The 18,569-nt window shown below is 36.5% G+C and overlaps 2 protein-coding genes and 1 long non-coding RNA gene across 3 annotated transcripts; 1 reads left to right on the top strand and 2 right to left on the bottom strand.

Annotated features, from left to right (window-relative positions):
* Positions 1 to 7,714: 7,714 nt before the first annotated feature.
* Positions 7,715 to 8,917, bottom strand: LOC147758809 (uncharacterized). The gene is made up of 2 exons (XR_015317069.1): positions 8,606 to 8,917; positions 7,715 to 8,278 (listed from the first exon to the last, which is right to left on the bottom strand). It is a non-coding gene; the product is annotated as an uncharacterized LOC147758809 (long non-coding RNA).
* Positions 8,918 to 10,871: 1,954 nt separating this feature from the next.
* LOC111243473 (U3 small nucleolar ribonucleoprotein IMP3) lies at positions 10,872 to 13,505 on the bottom strand. The gene is made up of 5 exons (XM_022789105.2): positions 13,018 to 13,505; positions 12,226 to 12,333; positions 11,808 to 11,969; positions 11,437 to 11,554; positions 10,872 to 11,106 (listed from the first exon to the last, which is right to left on the bottom strand). The coding sequence occupies exons 1-5, from the start codon at positions 13,152 to 13,154 to the stop codon at positions 11,080 to 11,082; spliced, it is 552 nt and encodes a 183-aa protein (XP_022644840.1). The 5' UTR covers positions 13,155 to 13,505; the 3' UTR covers positions 10,872 to 11,079.
* A 149-nt stretch (positions 13,506 to 13,654) lies between these two features.
* On the top strand, positions 13,655 to 15,023 carry RpS15 (ribosomal protein S15). The gene is made up of 3 exons (XM_022789108.2): positions 13,655 to 13,916; positions 14,304 to 14,429; positions 14,836 to 15,023. The coding sequence occupies exons 1-3, from the start codon at positions 13,737 to 13,739 to the stop codon at positions 14,971 to 14,973; spliced, it is 444 nt and encodes a 147-aa protein (XP_022644843.1). The 5' UTR covers positions 13,655 to 13,736; the 3' UTR covers positions 14,974 to 15,023.
* Positions 15,024 to 18,569: the final 3,546 nt, after the last annotated feature.

Raw genomic sequence — 18,569 nt, 5'->3', positions numbered from 1 at the left:
GTTATAGTGATTGCTCGATAATGGATACCTCCCACCGTTTAGGAATTGAGTTCGTCAATAGAATGTGCGTGATTGATAAATCCGTGTTAAAAGCGTAGAATAACGTGTTTTTCGAAGTTTTAAGTCTGATCTCTTGCTTCACACTTAAAGCTCGTCTAGGATATCACGCGACAACAAGTTGCCATCGTATTTGTCGACTCTCGTATATGTTTACATCATCTGCGTACATTGAATGAATGTAGTATATAATATAGGACGTGCATAAATAAAGAAGTAAAAAAAAATTATGTACGTATATATATATATATTAGTTTCTCGAAAACGTATTGCCAAGTTTTAAACCATATATTAAAATCATATTACTAAATTAAATAAGTGTCATTTTGGTCGATGATCTTCTGGCTTCTTTTGTGACGATAGAAACCCGAATCAGTTGTTTTGCCGGACGGCAGCAACTCAGTGCGCGAGCCCTTTCCAATCCCAATAAACAGATAGCATAACATTCCTTGGCGTCAGTCTTAGCTCTGCCACAGATTGTAAAGCGCGCTTTTTCATATTTATACATTGTCGTATGTGACCGACTTTTATTATCCATGGTCAACAATTTTAGAAACGAATGGATTTTGCTGCATTTTTGTAAACTCTCGCAGATGGAAATGCATCAAGTAAATTGTTTTGCGTCAATTTGTGTGGCACCTAGACATCAAGCTTTTCATACAGCCAGCCTGACTACAGATCAACCTGAATGAGAATCTAAAATACTCCGGTAGTTAAATGTAAGTGCTTATTGAGAACTTCCTTATTCGAATAATACGTATAATACCTGAGTAACTAGGAGGGCTCAAAGCAAAGACCCCCGTATCTTTCGACCGTTCAAACCGCTGCGTTCACAAAGCCAACAGCTCAATAAGTCCGTTTTTCCCATCTTGCAAACACAGAATTATTATTTATATGTAGCTAAAATCTTCGATCAGATAGCGCCGTTTTATAGAATTGAAGACTGTCGTCCCCTGGACATAGCTCATACTATTTAGAAATGCAGTAGCCTGGTCAATTTTAACTGAACTCATCTTTTTTTTTTAATTTAAAGTCTAACTGATTCAAATTAACATAAACAAGAACAACTCTCTTTATTCGCACAGGCTATGCAGTATATGTCCTTTTTAATTTAATATACGTATGGATACAGAAATATTTAATATGAATTATTTTGTCTGAAAACTCAGTCCGGGAACTGTATCGTGAAATTCACAAGCAGGTGGTGCGAATCAATTTAAGATAAATTCCAGCTAATTATCAACTGAATATATTCATATATGATGACTGACAACGCTTGTATATTTTGAAACTGCTATGTGAGTTATTTGTGTAATTACCTAACAAAAATAACAGACAATTATGAAATTATGATTGGTAAAGTGGATCACTGCTTAGTTTTAGCATTCCTTTATTCCTTCGCATGAGGATTAGTTTGTAGCTGGCGAACACTTACCAGTTCTGTCAGTTGGCTTCGCCTGCTAACTAATGCGCGCAATAGCATCTGGGAGAATGATATCGAACATTCTACGCCGTGCGAGTTGCTTCGAGGCGATACGAGATATCTTCAGCACCGACTAGGTGGCGCCACCGTGGATATAAAAGAGCGCACTAAGTAGCTTTCCATTGTAGAATTGTGAAACACTCATCTGCTAAAGGAATTAGGTACTCATTTAGCAGACGTATGTCGAAGAATCTGGTTCGTGAAGTGCATTTGAAGTAACGCCAGGTTTAGGAATACCAGTGGTCGTTCATTAACTTGAAAACACAAACCAGCAAACGTAGAATGTTTGTGAGCGTTTTACAGCCTTGGGAGGCCGAGGTGTTCTCTGGTGGGCCAATACGCGGTGGTAGCCGTTGCTGTAGGCACCAAGACGGCCATAATCATCGCAGCTTGGCGGATATGAAGTCTGTTATTTGGCGTCGATCGAAACTAAACCCGTGTAATAATGAGTCAAAACCCGTGCGCCGTTTCCAGTATGGCAGCGATTGTGAGACGTTGCACAAATGCAATTATACACCAGCGGAGCGAAGATTGGATACTATGATTGAAGGCTTTAGTAAACTTTTGTCATTGGACCAATTACGTATGGCTTCAGCGGTTCGCGATGATGTTTCAAAAGTCAACAGAGCGCCTGAGATAATTCAATGGACACTAGACGACAAATCCAGCGAGTATTATGGTCGACTGCAACTTCCGTTCGACCTGGAAAGTTCCGATGATTTTAACATCGAGCTCGATGAATCAACACGTATGGTGACTGTTTGTGCTGTTGACAACAACAGGTTAAAGACTCATGGCGGTAGCTGTCATTATACCTCACCACGATGGAAATACTCGCAACGTCTTGATGAGGCAATTCAACTGAATCAAATTAAGGCTAACCTGAACCCCCACGAGGGTGTACTTGAGTTGCGGGCGCCTCTCAAGCATGTCTCTTTAGCCTTACGGTCAAATCAAATGAGAGCTGACGTCCAGGCATCTGCTGAAACGAGAGATAACAGAAGTTTAGTTGAGATTGACACTCGTATGAGTTCAAGCCAACAGCAAGAAAATAAACTAACTCGACCGATTAATTGGAAGCCTATCGAGATTGAAGATATTGGGCCAGACGAGGAAAGCGACAAGATGTCGATCTCATTTACCGAGTGAAATTGCTGGAGCCCAGAAGTCAATTACCTATGAGTTCTGTTTACTGTGATAAAGCAGCGGTAACCAAAGCTTGTGAGTCCGTTATGTGAAGCTTAGAAACGGTGAATCGGACCACGTAAAGTTGTTGCCCAAGCGCTGTTTCTATTGTATATATTTTAAATATGCAATATTTTTACATTAAATTCGTAAAAAATAAAAGCTACAAATATACACCGAACAAGTAGTAAGGGCAATGTTTGAGCGTTTCAATATAATTGGGTCGTTTTTGTAATATAATTGGGTCGTGTCATACGTTAATGTAGCTGTTTCGTTTTCGCAAATTAATTAAAGTTAATGGTGAACAGCTTGTTAACGGTGAAAAGCGACAATGGCCCCTCCCCGGCGATACCTCGGCCGACCTAAGTTAATCTTCACCTTTTAAGAAGGTGAACTTCATAGAAAAAAGTAGAAGTAGCGAATAAATCGATCTCTAAAGTGAATAAATCGATCTCTAAACTCTATTGCGTCTGCCTATAATAGGTATAATTATTCATTGTATAATTATTCATTGTATAATTAATCATTAATTTATATAGCTTAATCATTAATAGGTATAGTTAATCGTTAATTTATACATACTAATTTGTCTATTAGTTCTGTTAATTAGCTAAATTGAAGTAGTGAATAAATCGATCTCTAAACTCTATTGCGTCTACCTATAATAGGTATAATTAATTATTAATTTATATATACTAATTTGTCTATTAGTTCTATTAATTATATACTAATTTGTCTATTAGTTCTATTAATTTAATCATTAATTTAATCGTCAATTTATATATAGTAATTTGTTTATTAGATCTATTAATTAGCTAAAGCCCTGACCACAATAGATTTTTACTTTTGTCAATAGCATTCTCTTTTTCAATCGATTTCATGAAAACTCGTACAGTAAATAACCCCATGTTCCGAATAGCGACATTATAATTTCCAATCGATGCTAAGAGAGGACAGGGTCAGCGTTCGGTTGCTCTTAATAGCAATATATCTTGCCGTGACAGTATTTTGTATACAGATTTTACTATGATCGTGGCCTGACAATTGATGTTGAAATTACAAATTGGGCATAAATATTTATCAATGACCATATCATGTTTACATCAGTGAACTGAGCCCTAAAGAAATGGTAATCAACGAAAACCATCAAATTGTTAAATGTGTTGTTTTTTCAAGCAAAGTGGTTTCTAATTATTAGAGCATGTCTTATGAAACTTTATTTTAGACGTAGTCAGGTAATGTACCAACAATATAAATTGTTAATGTAATTTTGGAAATTCTTATGTAGGCGACGTTAACGTTAGTATAACGGAATGCTTTATCGAAGGAATGGGAGCATACGAGTAATGTTAAAAAAAATATAGAGGGATAGTCTCATTTAGTGATTTAAATCTTCTCGTAAACGTGTGTCTGTGAGTGTGGCGCGTAAATATACATTTAGTTGAATGAGTATTCAGCTAAGGCGACCGATTTTTGGTTATCGGCACGTTACATCACGCCACACTGGCATCAATGTATTTGCTGCGGAAAATCGTGTTGGTTGACTATTGCTAAAACCTACTTTAATTCGCCGAATCATGGTTTAAAAAAATAGGTCATCGTGAGGCTGCCCCGGAGGCTACTTAAAGCCGGTGAGGATCGATCCAGATGGCTTGTCCAAAACAAAAGCGTAATATTTAATGCTACAATAGAAGGCCATTTAGGAATAAATGATAAAAAATTGATTTTCTTTCGTGCAAAGTTCGAATCAGCAGTTCGAGGATAATAATACTAATAAGAATAACTATTTCTGAAAACTCCACTGCCTTTCGATAATCTTATAGGGCGTCAACAAACAATGAACCGATGGACCAGAACGATACCCAAACAAACAGTCTCCAATTCAATCGATTCTCTAGTAACACGGTCGCTAGTTTTTGCATGGTAGAGCATACATTCTCCTAAATGTCTTACCCCTTACTGGAATGCTTAATTGCAATTATTTGAAGAGAGAATTCGGAATATGCATATAATACACTATACTACATTTCCGTAATGGTTTTAGGCTGGCGTTAAAGCTCATTCAGTTCGAATGTTCAATATGTAGTCTACACTCGGTATAACGACAGATAAACATGGGTCAGACGGTACGTACTTATATTTATCGGAAAGCTCCTTTTACTTTCTATTTTTTAATAGAGTAATTATACGATAATTGAAAAGCAATGTGATCTTACATTCCCGCTGTAAGCAACTATAATTAATTCTTGTTAAAAACAAAAAATATTTACTCGTTCAGTAATACAAGCAGATAATAGTATTAATTTAATTAAGTGAAACGGAGTGCAGCAATACTTTTTTTCATGTACATCGTTGTTAGGAGTTTGACATAGACATGAATCATCTGCTAGAAATAAGCTTCCTATTTCCGGTTGCCTTCGATGCGAACGCGCTAAAACCAGAGAAAAGGGCCTGCATGCATTTGCTAGACAGTGTATGAAAGAGAGTACTTGGTTCTCATACATGTTTTTTAAAAGAGCAGAAAAGGTAATTAATGTAATAATTCTTCGAAAAATATATACTCCTCTACTTTATAAGTGCAGCTGACAGATACTAGCTATACTATGAATATTCTATTGATAAACGTTTCACAAAGTGTTCCGTAGTTTATTTATAACGAAAAATGTATGAATCAAGCATATTTTTCTTGGTTTAAAATGTTAGTGCTAGGAAGATGTGTTCCGTCTTTCCATAATTATGTTTCGTCTGTGTGCATAATAAACCCTATTATGCGAAACCCCCTCAAAAGCGAAAAGTTTAATTTCGAGAAGAAAAATCTGACCATTCATCCAACTGAGTATTGGCTCATAATCTCGAATCCTACCTAGCTTTATCCGTTGGCAGTAAGTGACTACTACTGCACGCTACCAACATAAATGCTTAGATACGAACGCTAACTGGAAAAAGGATGCGTGATTTTATGAAATTACGTATAGGACAGATATTTGATGATTCCGCGCGCTGAATTCGGCATTTCCAATTATTCCTTAATTCAAAGCGAGTTTATATGCAAATACTATACTCATGGAAGGTTGCACTAAAGATATTTTTTGCTGAACGCTTACTCAATGTCGGTATTCCTGCTAGAATTTATAACAACAAAAATACTTTCAAATTCTAATATTTCATAGAACGTAATATATGAGCTAGAAAAGAAACCTTTAACTGTTTTACTGTGGTTAAACGAATGGCAGCCTTTTCATTAGAGTTACTACAGCCACAGCCGAAGCTATTTTCATCTACGTGATAGATTCACGTTTGAATTAAATTAAATTACTGCTTAGATTTATACTCCGTTTTCTATTGCCTGCTACCCGCGGGGGGTTCTTAGCTTAAAACTGCATTATCTAGTAATCATCACCGCCTATGAGCTTAAGGTGTTCAAAGACAAATTGTACGATGCAACAGGAGAAATCTGTAATGTTGCATGGTACCAACTATTTGTATTAAGTTTGCTTTTGGCTGCGGTATGTCCGTGAATATTCATGTGTAGATAGAGATATCGCTAGTATCATGATCCGACCCAAATTTTTGTACAAATTCCTCTACCAGTTCCATAATTGTACCACTGTTTCGTCTATATGATGCCAACAGAAATGTCTGTCTAATCAACCACTTTAATATATAGCAGCTTGTTGGCTTATCAAGAAGTAATTAAACATTAATCTATCACAGCAATGCTACGTACAAAAAGTTCAGCAGCTGTCGGTTTTAAAATTGATGAATTAACTACTAATAGATGCTATCTACTTTATTAGTATTTTTGAACAACGACTCAAGGATTCAAGAAAAGCAATAATTTCACTAATTAAGATTCAATAAAAAATATGACAGATATCAAACAACTTTTATTAGTGTACAATAATTAGGTATATATTGCATTGTCTTGCTACATAAGATAACGATTAAACTAAAATGTGTTTGACAATACGCTGCTCGAATAATTGCTTCATGCGCTTACGAGAAAATGTTTGATTTACCTTTTACGAAAAATGCCATGCCATATGGAAGCTGAATCTTTGGGTGTCTGTGGCAAATTCATATCTAGGATTTGAGACCTTTTTTAAGCATCCTTACAAAGAGAAAATCTAAAAACATTTTGAGCGATGGTTTCAACAAAGCAATTACGGTCACTACCACTTTTATAAAAAAAAGTCGCACCGTAACTAACCTTTGATATCCAGCTTATGATCCTAAGCTGTTTTCTTTATTTTCCGTTTGTCTTTATTAGTATTTAAGTAAATCGCATCGTGTACCAATTGTACTATATGTTAATACGAATTTAACGTGTTCTCTGCTATTTCCACGAGAAAATCGCCTTTATTCGTAAAAAATATTATTCATTTTAGAGGCATATATGCGCCACCCGCAAATGGAAGAATGAGCTTACACGTTCGCCGTGTGGATCTACTGTATAATTATTGCTGCGACAAATTGAACAGGGTTTCCAAGAGAATCTATGCTTAACATGCATCACTCTGTTGACTAAAAAACTGGACTACCAAATAATAGTAGAGGTAAAAGCACTAAAATTAAGTTACGTACCGATCTAGCTATATTATATACCGATGATGTGACGCCTTGATATCGACTGCCCTAGCGCGCTAAATATGTTAACCCCTGAACGAAACGAACGTTCATGGAAGGTTTCAGTCCTGATTTCAGCATGATTCAATCATGATCAGATTACAGTCATGGTAATCTTTTTAATTGATATCATTATATTCAAGCACTGATATTTTTTCGTAAACGAATCCTAAGCATTTAGTCAATTCGAAACTTTTAGTGCATATGTAGGATCAGTTTAAAAAAGAAACAATAAAAATACTTTTTTATTAAGTTAAGCGTTATTGCTATGACTTTTATACTTATTTTTAAATTCGGCGTGCTTCACAGGACGGTTAGCAGCCATGTTTGCTTATTAAGTGCAAAGATAAATAATGCGCGAAATTTCTAAATATATGTTCCTTTTATTTCAGCTGCTGTGGCCAAAAATCAGCCGTTTGTAGACGGTGTTCTACTACCTTTTACTTTCTGGTTTCCTATAGTATAAATCAATGCTCCAAAAAACAGCCTTTACTCTTTTATGTTTGTGGTCTTGGGCAGCCTAAAACTTCCAGACATTATTATAGGGTTAGCCCAAGGTCACTCAAAAGAACTATCGATTCTATTGTATACGTTAGATTATATTGTCAATCATTTCCTTGTGTACCTTGCTTGACTATGAATGTGCTCTTATTCTTAAATTGCAATACAACACGTCCACTATGTGTCTTCATCTTTGTTATTATCATGATTATCACCGCATTAGTATCTTCCGACGGGATGTCCTGCATACCACCCAAAAGCTCCGTTTTGACCGGAATATGCTCCCATGTCGAGGTAGCCTTCATTGTCTTGTCCACCGCCCCTTCCTTCATCGTTGCCATACCCAGATGGAGCTGCCGTTTGATCTTCAGCCTCTTCGTCAGATGCTACCACTATCATCATCATGAGCAGTATTATTACAAGGAACTAATTATTGCCCATAATAAACAAAAGAAAAACGAAAAAAACGAAGCTAAGCTTAGTTGTCTGTACTCCATAGTGTCAGCTCAATTTTTTGTTACAGACTAAAATTCATGAACGAATCATATGAGCTGCCTTTAAATATATATATTATTATTCTATTATATATATATATATATATATATATATATATATATATATATATAATAGTCTCTCAGAGAGCCGCCTGTAAAATATAAAATGTAACTCTGAGCACTTTCTATATCATTTGATTGGACTTTTGTTCATGGATTTAGTCAAACACGTGTTTGAATTTGTGTTTCACGTACTTACCGATAGGGTGCGATTGAATGCCATGATGATATTGCCTAAGTTGTTCTACATCGTGCGAGTGTTAAAACAAGCGCTGTTTATATAGACGAACAAGAAATAGGAAGCGCAACTAATGTCGCACGCATCGCTGGACGTTACAACTACAAAAATAGCTGTCTCATCATGACGCTAACGCAAGTATTCACTGTTTTTTTGTTTTTGATTTTCTTATGGCTGACGGAACAAAAGTGACATTTTTACTCCACTCAGATGCGATAATGCGACCAACTGACAATTTTTGTACGAGGAAATTCAGGTATGTTGAACACGGGCCCACTCGCCCAGCGGAATACAATAAATGTGCCCATGTTTTTTGCTCCCCACAATGAACTTTAAAATATAACACATATACGTTACATAGTAGTGATAACTTCCATTTTGTACCTCAAATGTTAAAGGACTATTTTTATCGAATTTAAAATGTTAAGGGTAGATAAACAGGATATACAATTTTACGACCAACTTTTGTATGCGTTTATATTAAGTAAGCCAAAGCCCATCACGTAATTACCGAATATGCGTAACTTTTTTTGGTAGCTAACTGAATGGAAGTTAACAGTGAAATAACAAAACTATATAAAAACTAAGAACTGAAAAGGCGTAAAGACTATTTTTGATTTTATGATTGGTGCCAACTCTCATTGCAATGCGTATTATACATTATATATCATTATGATACTTGTGTTGTCTCTAGCGAACAGTCATTGAGCCCAAATCATTCCGATACGTATTTTAGATGTGAAGTCAGTGATTAAAACAGTGACAATTTCACCGTAGAGGGACGGTTATAACATATATTGACAGCAATCGCAAGTAATCGCCATAAATTTGTGGTGTAATGAAAATTAGGAAACCTCGTTTCAAACACAATCAGAAAAGAGATAGCCTGAAGCCAGTCTAGAATATTTAGCCCAAAATGTTTATTGGCGGAACGCAATACTTTTGGTCAACCTTTTTAATAATATTTTGTTTTTATATAAAATGCCATTCCGTCCGCTTACGATTCTATTTGTAACTGTCGCGTCAGATCGTAATCCGTATTCCATTGTATTAAAAAAATGTACTCCACGTTTTTAAATACGCCAAACATCAGTGCTGTTTTTACCAATTTTCTGACATTTTGTACTTCTATGCAGTATTTCGTATGGCTTACAAAATAAACAATCTTCAGTTGAGATTATTAAAGCAGGATTTTAAATATTAAAATAGCTATAACCATAGTGACCACATTTCCTACGTTAAATCATAGATTCGACATCATCAAACATGATTTAACCGACACCGAAGTTTTAGGCCAAAATCGTTGATTGTTTGCTTTTTACTGCTGCGTACACTGAACTTTCTGTACAAGACGGTACAATTGGTATAGTTAGATGGAGAAGTTCTAACCCATTTGGTTGTATCTTAGTAACTATACCACTATGTTTGACGCATAAATACATCTTTTTTGAAATGCGCTTTCCTTACATCGGGCTTAACGACAACAAATCGCGCATCAAAAATAAGGTAGATCTTTGTGGTTTATTAAGTGTAATCACCGGTGTTCAACCAAAGTTAACAAATTGTCCGTGTTATCAATGAAAAAATCCTGTTACAAGGATAGTCATCTGAAGTCAGCCCGTTTATTTGCTATAGTTGTTCTCAATAGCGCATTGACATTTTTTTCTAAAAATTAATTTTTAGTACGAAAAAGATTCAGTTAATAGGCAAAGCTTTGCGAACAATATGAAGTTTCATCAAATAGTAAAGGAAAAAACAGTTATGGAGTTTATTTTAGCAATAGTTAGCAATTGTAATCCTTTTTATTAAGCTTTCTCCCTTTTGCCAAAAATCTTGGATAATTTTTGGCATTAGTTCAAGAAAATGTCAAAAGATATCTAGCAACGCTGTAACTGCTCAGATCAGTATAACTAATCTACAAGTTATAGGTTACTAATCGCCTTACTTAAGTTTGTGAGCTACGCATGACATGTTCTAACAAATATTTATGTCAAATCTTTGAAGGATTATTTGCATTTTAAATCGTTCTTTTTTTTTCGAAGGATTTTGTCTACATCTTGTCAGAAATAAGATACACTTCTATTCGGCAAGGGAAACCAGGTTTAAAATGTTTATTAAACTCAATAAGTATGACCTCTAATGCCTTATTTATATAACCACTTTTATTAAGATTTTTCGGTCTTGTTTACTCATTTATAAGTCGCGGTATAAATTGATGACACATGGATACGCAGAAAAAATACGTAGCAATTAAGCGTAGCGTGTTTTATTGATTACAGAACTTCAGTATATAAATGTACACATGTGATAAGCTATAACACGAATAATATTAACCATTCACTGCGTAACTTAAATACAATTCTTCTTAAATACAACATCTTTCCTCAAGTACCACGAGAGACACCTTTCTGTGCGCAAAACTTCTGCGTAGATGTTTAGGCCATTAGATCATAATCGTCGTTCTGGAATACATGGACAAAATGCATATATCGATACCCGGTTAACAAATAAAACACAAGCAAAAATAATGGTCTCAATATCAACCATATTAAAACAGAAATTTCTGTTTTTTTTCCTAAATAGCATTGTTCTGGAGTTGAATATATATTGAGGCATAGATATATGAATAAAGTAACGATTGACCAACCCGTTGCGAAACAGGAAAGATCTCTTCTGTTTTTTTTTTTTTAATATTTTTAAGGGAATTCAGGATCTGTCAGGGTCTAATATGGAATTAAGGTTGAGTTTAGATGTTCAGTATAACATGCCTATGTATCTACCGTTGTACGCACCATTTCGTTGTATCTAAGAGCCTGCTTACGGACTGCCGAGGCATCCGTCCACGTGATGAAGTCCTCCAACTGTCTAGTAACTAAAAATGCTGGATCACTGACCACGTCTGGTCCAATTCTGCTAAATCAAAGCAAATAGATGGCACAAATATGTCGGTCACAAGTAACAAAAAGCAACGACACAAACTACTACCTATAAAGTAGACTACGTTAAATTAATTATATATTGTTAACTCCGGAGCCAAATGTGATATGTTATAGCTAAGCAAGATCTTCATCATAGCAAATACGTACGATCTCCTTCACGATTGACAATTCTGTAGGCGTAATTCAGTGGAAATGTCTTTGTGTAATTGCCTACCATCACTAACCTAATGTGTCCAGCTTCGATAAACTCAACGGCGGCTTTGAGGTTCTCAGCCATTTCGAGTTTTTTCAGCACAACAGGCAGCCGTCGTCGGCAAAACGACGATGCAGTCACTGTGTCAACCACCTCAAGGCTTGACCTTTCATTAATAATGCCCATCGCATACCTGCGAAGGAAAGTTATCTTAAGTTGCCCATAGCTTAATTTTGAAATTAACATCGGCAAGATATGCTTCTTAATTCATCGTTGGACCGAAAACTCATTCACTGAACCAATTTCAATAGATAACGATGAACAATCGTAGACAAGTCAAGATGGTGTCTGTGATTTTTAACTACCACAACAATTAGTTAAATCCTATGCTTACATAGGCCACTTTAATACTTTAGCGGTTGCATGGTGCAAGTAGCCGATTTACACACAGTTTATTTAGAAGTTCCTTAGTAGATAACTCTTTAAACAGGTCCTTAGCATCGAGGTCTCGAATTTTTCGCGCCAATTCGCGTATTTGCCGGGCCAACTTATTGTACCTGCAAGGTCCAAAAAATGTAGCCTATTAACTATTAGTGGATTATTCAAAGCTATCTATTCATAAATGTATATTTATTAAATGACACAAACTATAGCTAATGCTATAGATGTTCATCTTGAAACGTGCGTGCATCGAGAGACCTTATGGGGTGCACGTTGTTTACGTTGACCCTTGTGATTGCGATATGCTCGTAGCGGTTTGTCCCCAAATAAATTGGTATCTTTCTCTATCACAAAATAATGTATATATGTCATATTGTAGACATGTTGCTACATACGTTCATAAACTTTACCAATTTATAAGTATCAATGTGAAAATAATGGCAATTAACGCTACGTTGTGGATATATAGAATAAACAAATTAAATCTTTGTTTTGCTCGTAAAACACTGAAAAAATTCATGATTTTTATTCATTAATAAGTTTAAAGCGCTTTTATCTGCAAGATATGTTACTGTCTTGATTAATTCGCTCCTTCTAGATAATAAAAATTCGCTTTTTTTCACAAACGTTCTCACAAATTATTTGTACAAACACACTGGGTAAGTTCATTTAAACCAATTATTTGTCTATATAATTCATAAATGGAAAATTATTACTATCAACGATTAACATTATTCTAATGTTAATCATTGATAGATGAGTCTTGACATAGTGATAAGTGTTATAGCTTATCTACTTACGCTGTATAGTCTTCGCGTTTCTGAATGTAGTACTTCTTCATAATCTTCACCTCATGGAGATTGTTATCAACTTCCCAATTGATGAAATCAACTTTTTTAAGAAGTTTTTGTTCATGGAACTTCAACTTTCGAACCATTGTGCTTTGCCGAAATCTCTATCACTCACAAAAATAACGATTGCCGAGATGGCGACTTGGGTGGTTAAACTCCTAGTTGAGAAAGATCAGGGCTCGTTGCTTAACGTTCCGCCAACGACACGTACTACGCAACTTGTGTAAAAAATAAAGCTATTCAATATTTATTAAGGGAGAAAAACTTATATTTACATTGCTGCTTCGCCGCTTATAACTGTTAGTAGTCTACAAACGATTGACGACAATAAGCAGGTCGACACGTGCCATTTTGAATGGAGTTTGAAATTGCGCGCACTTCGGCTCAACAAAGCTACGACAATGGCGTCAAACAAAATCACTTGCCGGATCGAAAGTGCTTCCATTTATTCGGAATATTAATAGCACACCCCAAATTCTCACGAATATTATATAAACATAGACATATTTGCACGATTTTAATAACATTTTAGCGAGAAGATAAGGTATTTTGGTAAACAAAGGAATCAAATATGGCGTCGTTGTGTTTCCGGTACGACGCTCTTTTCCCTCGTGGCTCTAGACGAGTAAGGTTCTTGAGGTGTTAATATTTTATAAAAAAACCGAACCATGGCGGAAGAAGTTCAGCAGCTTGTAAAAAGACGGACTTTCAAGAAGTTTACCTATCGTGGAGTAGACCTTGAGCACTTGCTGAGCATGAACAACGAACACCTCAAGGCCCTGCTCACAGCTCGGGCTCGCAGGAAAATCGAGCGTGGACTGAAAAGGAAACACCTTGCGTTTCTCAAGGTCTGTCTCTAACTTGTAAAGTTGTTTAGGGGTCTGCTCATTACAGATGTTAGACATCTATTTAAGCGGAAAAAATTCTCCCATGTGAACAAGTACGAGCCATAGTGTTGGTAGTCAAAAATTTTAAGGAAGCAGTGCTAAGATTTTGTCGCCAAAATGCTGCTTCATGGTAGCGTAATGTATATGTAATCTACTTGGAAATGCATTGTGGCGTTTCGTCCTTCTATCGATTCGTAGATGTCATTATAACGGTGCTAGTAGTTCAAAATGTGCTATGATACACTTTGCGGATATCCATTGGCCATAAGTGGGGTACTATACGAAGAAGTTGATAGCGTGCGTCACTCGTGGACGTGGTTGTTCTCATCTGTGTTTTGACGTTTACAGAAACTGCGCAAGGTAAAGCAGGAGACTGCTGAACGCGAGAAGCCTGATGTGGTCAAAACCCATCTGCGTAACATGCTGATTATTCCTGAAATGGTTGGCTCTATGGTCGGAGTCTACAACGGCAAGGTAAACGTCATACGAACGATATGCATCTTTTCATTTCTGTATTATTTGAAGTACGGAGCTTAGATCAAACTTGAATAGGTCACGCTTGTGTCACGCTTCCATTAGCCATGTTGTGCAGAGTCAGTTTTCGAATAAGGCCGGCAGTATTGATTTTTCAGATTTAAATGTTTTTTTGTGGTCGTTTCTAATAATGGGTTGATACAGATCCTTGTTATTTAAGTCTTTTTGTGTTTTTGGATTGTAGATTTAACATTGAATTATTTGAACCCCGCACCCGAATTTTAACAGACACAATAGATATACCTCAAGTCGATTTCACTCTATTTAGCAGTTTCATAGAAATTATAGATGATGCGCGTTTGTTTTAAAACTAAAAAAAGTTTATCCTTCTTTTTCATTATTGCAGACCTTCAATCAGGTTGAAATCAAACCCGATATGATCGGCCACTATCTGGGCGAATTCTCAATCACGTATAAGCCCGTCAAGCACGGTAGGCCCGGTATTGGCGCCACCCACTCATCCAGGTTCATACCCCTTAAATAATTTAACGAAATTTGGGGAAAGAAAACAAATACAATGGATGTCATGTTGTATGTCAGCGTGTTTTTTTTTCATAGATTTAAAAAATTTCGTTGTGATGTTTAAATGCTACAAATGCTCCAGCAAGTTCAAATAGCATTGAACAAATCTTATGCTGCTATTTTTTAAGGTCACAAGACAAAAGTGGGAAGGCTATTGAGCCACTAAAAATCGTTGCTCTAGAAAGCGTAATTGAAGTAGTTATAAATTTATACATTAATATTTATTTTTATATTGAAAGAAACGTTCGTCAATATTATCATCATTACACGATTTATAATTGTCAGCTCTTCTCGTTAAAAAATGTTACAATATAGCAGAAAATATACGCGGATACACATTAAGATTATTCGTTAGCTATGTATCAATTTAATCAAAAAGTTAATGTTTGCGGATGCAGACTATATACCTTTTACAGTAGTTGACAAAAAACATTGTTTCATCATGGGCTTAAATCGGAGAACTAAGTTTTTTTCGAGAACAGTTGCTCTAAGGTCCAGTCTTCATGACGATATCGCACACAGCTTAATAGGTGTCCTAGAACTTACAAGCCCCTATCGCCCGATTTTGTGAAAAAGTTAAAAATTACTTAGTCCGTACCTGTTCGCCCATATCTTAGCCGTTCATGGAGAGTTAACACGAAATAAATTACTGCAGTATTTGTGAACACGTTGGAGAATCCAAACACCGCGATTCTGCGGCAACTACAGCATTTGGGAGATGTAGAGTACTATCGCGCGTGTTGCTTTGAGATTTGTGTGCGATCCCGTGTGGTTCAATTAGCTCAGCAACTTAAACCTTCAGATCATGCAAAACTTGTTTGCTATGTGCGATGAGGAACAGCTTTATGCTGCGTTAAGTTTGTGTCATATATTTTTTCAGCTGATTCGCGTTTTTGCCTAATAAGCAGAATCGCCGCATATGAGCAAACGAAATATTTCCAGCCACTTGCAAGTGGCTAAAGTAATCACATAGTCAAAATTCTGAGCAGGAGGTGGCAGCAGATGGCTTTTTTATAACGTCCATGTTAACCGTTTTCGTGTAAGAGATACTAGTTAAAGATTTAGGAAATATGGAACGGTACCAGCTGCTATTGCGCATTCGGAACGCTGAAGGTGTTAAAAAGAAATTCGGCGAACGCATAATTTCTGGCATGATATTTAATTTCACCTTCTAATGCGACTTCGCTGGACTTGTTTTTAAGGATTTTTTGGGAACCAAAATCTACAGGATCAGGTGTTTCCTATACATATTGAGGATCGGGTCTAAAAGACTCTATCAAACATGATTTTTGGTAATTATGCTTCACTTACGTAAAATTTACTCAAATTTCATTCTCAGAAACGGAGTCATCAATGCCATTTGCTCGAGTTATATAGCAACCAGGTTAAAAAGCGGACTGTAAATCTTAGAAGCAAAAATCAGATAAAGATGATTCAATGAAGTTAATAAATTTCTCATTAGCTTTCTCGTTGTTAAATAATTTAGCAAGTTAATCTTACAATGGGACCTGTTTTGAATGAAATGGGTCCATCTCTTCGTCCATCGAAAGAGTAAAACTTCGTGAACTTTCGCGTCGATTTCTCTTCAACGTCAGCATATCAACATCTTGTGTTTTCTATCTGATGGAACACACAGAAAAAGAGATAATATATAGTATGCATGTTGATTCGCCCGCTTGAGTTATCTGAGTTATCTAAATTATAGAATATTACAAGCAGAAGATATGAGGCTCGCGTATTATAGCAAAGGTATACGATAGAAGAGAAGACAAGTAGTACTATGCTCTTACTAAAAACGTATTGTTCACAATCGAATTACATATGTTTAAGGGATACAATAGAAGAGAAGACAAATAGTACTACGCTGTAAGTAAAACATATTGTTCACATTCGAATTACGTATGTTTAAGGGATAAAATAGAAGAGAAGATAAATAGTACTACGCTGTAAGTGAAGACAAATTGTTCACATTACATATATTTAATTTATTGCATTACATTATTTACGTATGTAGCGCTGTGGTATATTTACATGTGTAGCACTGTGGTACATATTTATGGGTTATATTCAATACGAATATGTTTTGCTTGACTGCGTGCGATATTAACAGTTCACACTATAAGTCCCACTTGGTGAGATGGAAATGCGGTCGGACTCTTCGTCAACGCCTATGTCTTCGATTTCCATCGCACGCTCACGGATTGCGCCATTTCTTTCTGCTTGATCCTGTTCACCTTTCTCAGTGATCGTAGCGTCTTTCATACCACTCTTATTTTCTTTAGTAGTTTCGACATCTGATTGTGGTGATTGTCTTTCTTCACTCTGGACAACTTTTTTCTTATCGATAGTCTCGATGCCTGTTTTCACTGCATGGGAAGTGGTCATTTGAACATCCGATTGTGGTGATTGTTCCTCTTCACTGTGAACAACTTTTTTCCTATCAACACTCTCGGGGCCTGTTTCCACTGTATGGGAAGTGGCTTTGTCAGATGGGTTAATTGGTTGGAGAGGTGCTGTGATTTCAAGTTTACCTTTGCAAATATTGACTGGTACTTGGAGGTGGCTTAAGTCAACTGAATCGTCCAGCCGCTGAGAGTACTCCTAATTCAAAACTCGGCAGTTATCAGGATGAACGACATGTCGAGCCTTTAATGTGATTATTCGAGTCGCTTCGTCCAATTCGACGTTCAAGTCTTCTAAATTCCGCAGATTGGAAGGAAGCTGCATTTCTGCTCGTACCTCGTTAACAGTATTATTCCGTTGCCACCTAAGTGGATGAAGCAGTGCATTCCCAATGATGTTACTGCTGTAGTTTTTACATATATTTCTGATTGAAAGTGCTCTGGAAATTCTACTTCTTACAAATTCGCTCGAATTTATACGCAGACTCTAAATTATTCGGCGGGTCGACGAATGGTTTCAAAGATGGAATCGGGTTTACCAAGTCATCCAAAGTGGGTTGACGGCGCCGTATATTTTTGCACTGACTGCGAGGTTCTAATGGCCGGTAAAGAGATAGTCTGAGAGGATGATCCGATGACATCTTGAGACGTCGACGAAGAAAGAGTCTACGCATGTAGCCATCTCCAGGGCCCATTAGCCAGGTCGGCTGCCATGGTTGTAACATGGCTAGCATCATGATGAGGTTAATCGCTGCACACTGCACAGGCAGATGGACAATTAATGCGGTGACTTAGCTTATTTCATTAAATCACGAAAATTCCTTGAAACGCACTTATGCTACTGATTTTGCATGGATACGCGCTCTGCAGTTTTTGGAAGGTAAATCGTGCCACCGTTCCAGTATCAGATGTCTTTATAGCGATGGTGGTGCCATCTAGCAACTGCTAGATAAATCCAGAATGTTTACATGGAGCTCGCACTTTCTAGATTCGCCCCCATGCACCTAACACGATCCAGAATTGTAATATAAAAGACTGCACAGTCAAATGTAGTAAGAAAGAATTCATGTGTAATATAGTATTGATAAAAAAAATAAACGTGTTTTGCAAGTTGGTGGTGATTGAATTAGACGTCATAAACGGTGGGCTTAGGTAG

This window comes from Varroa destructor, unplaced genomic scaffold, assembly GCF_002443255.2.
Source record: "Varroa destructor unplaced genomic scaffold, Vdes_3.0 BEIS01000001.1, whole genome shotgun sequence".
NCBI lineage: Eukaryota > Metazoa > Arthropoda > Arachnida > Mesostigmata > Varroidae > Varroa > Varroa destructor.
The sequence above is the reverse complement of the archived record's forward strand: the minus strand, read 5'-3'. Positions and strand labels throughout refer to the sequence as shown.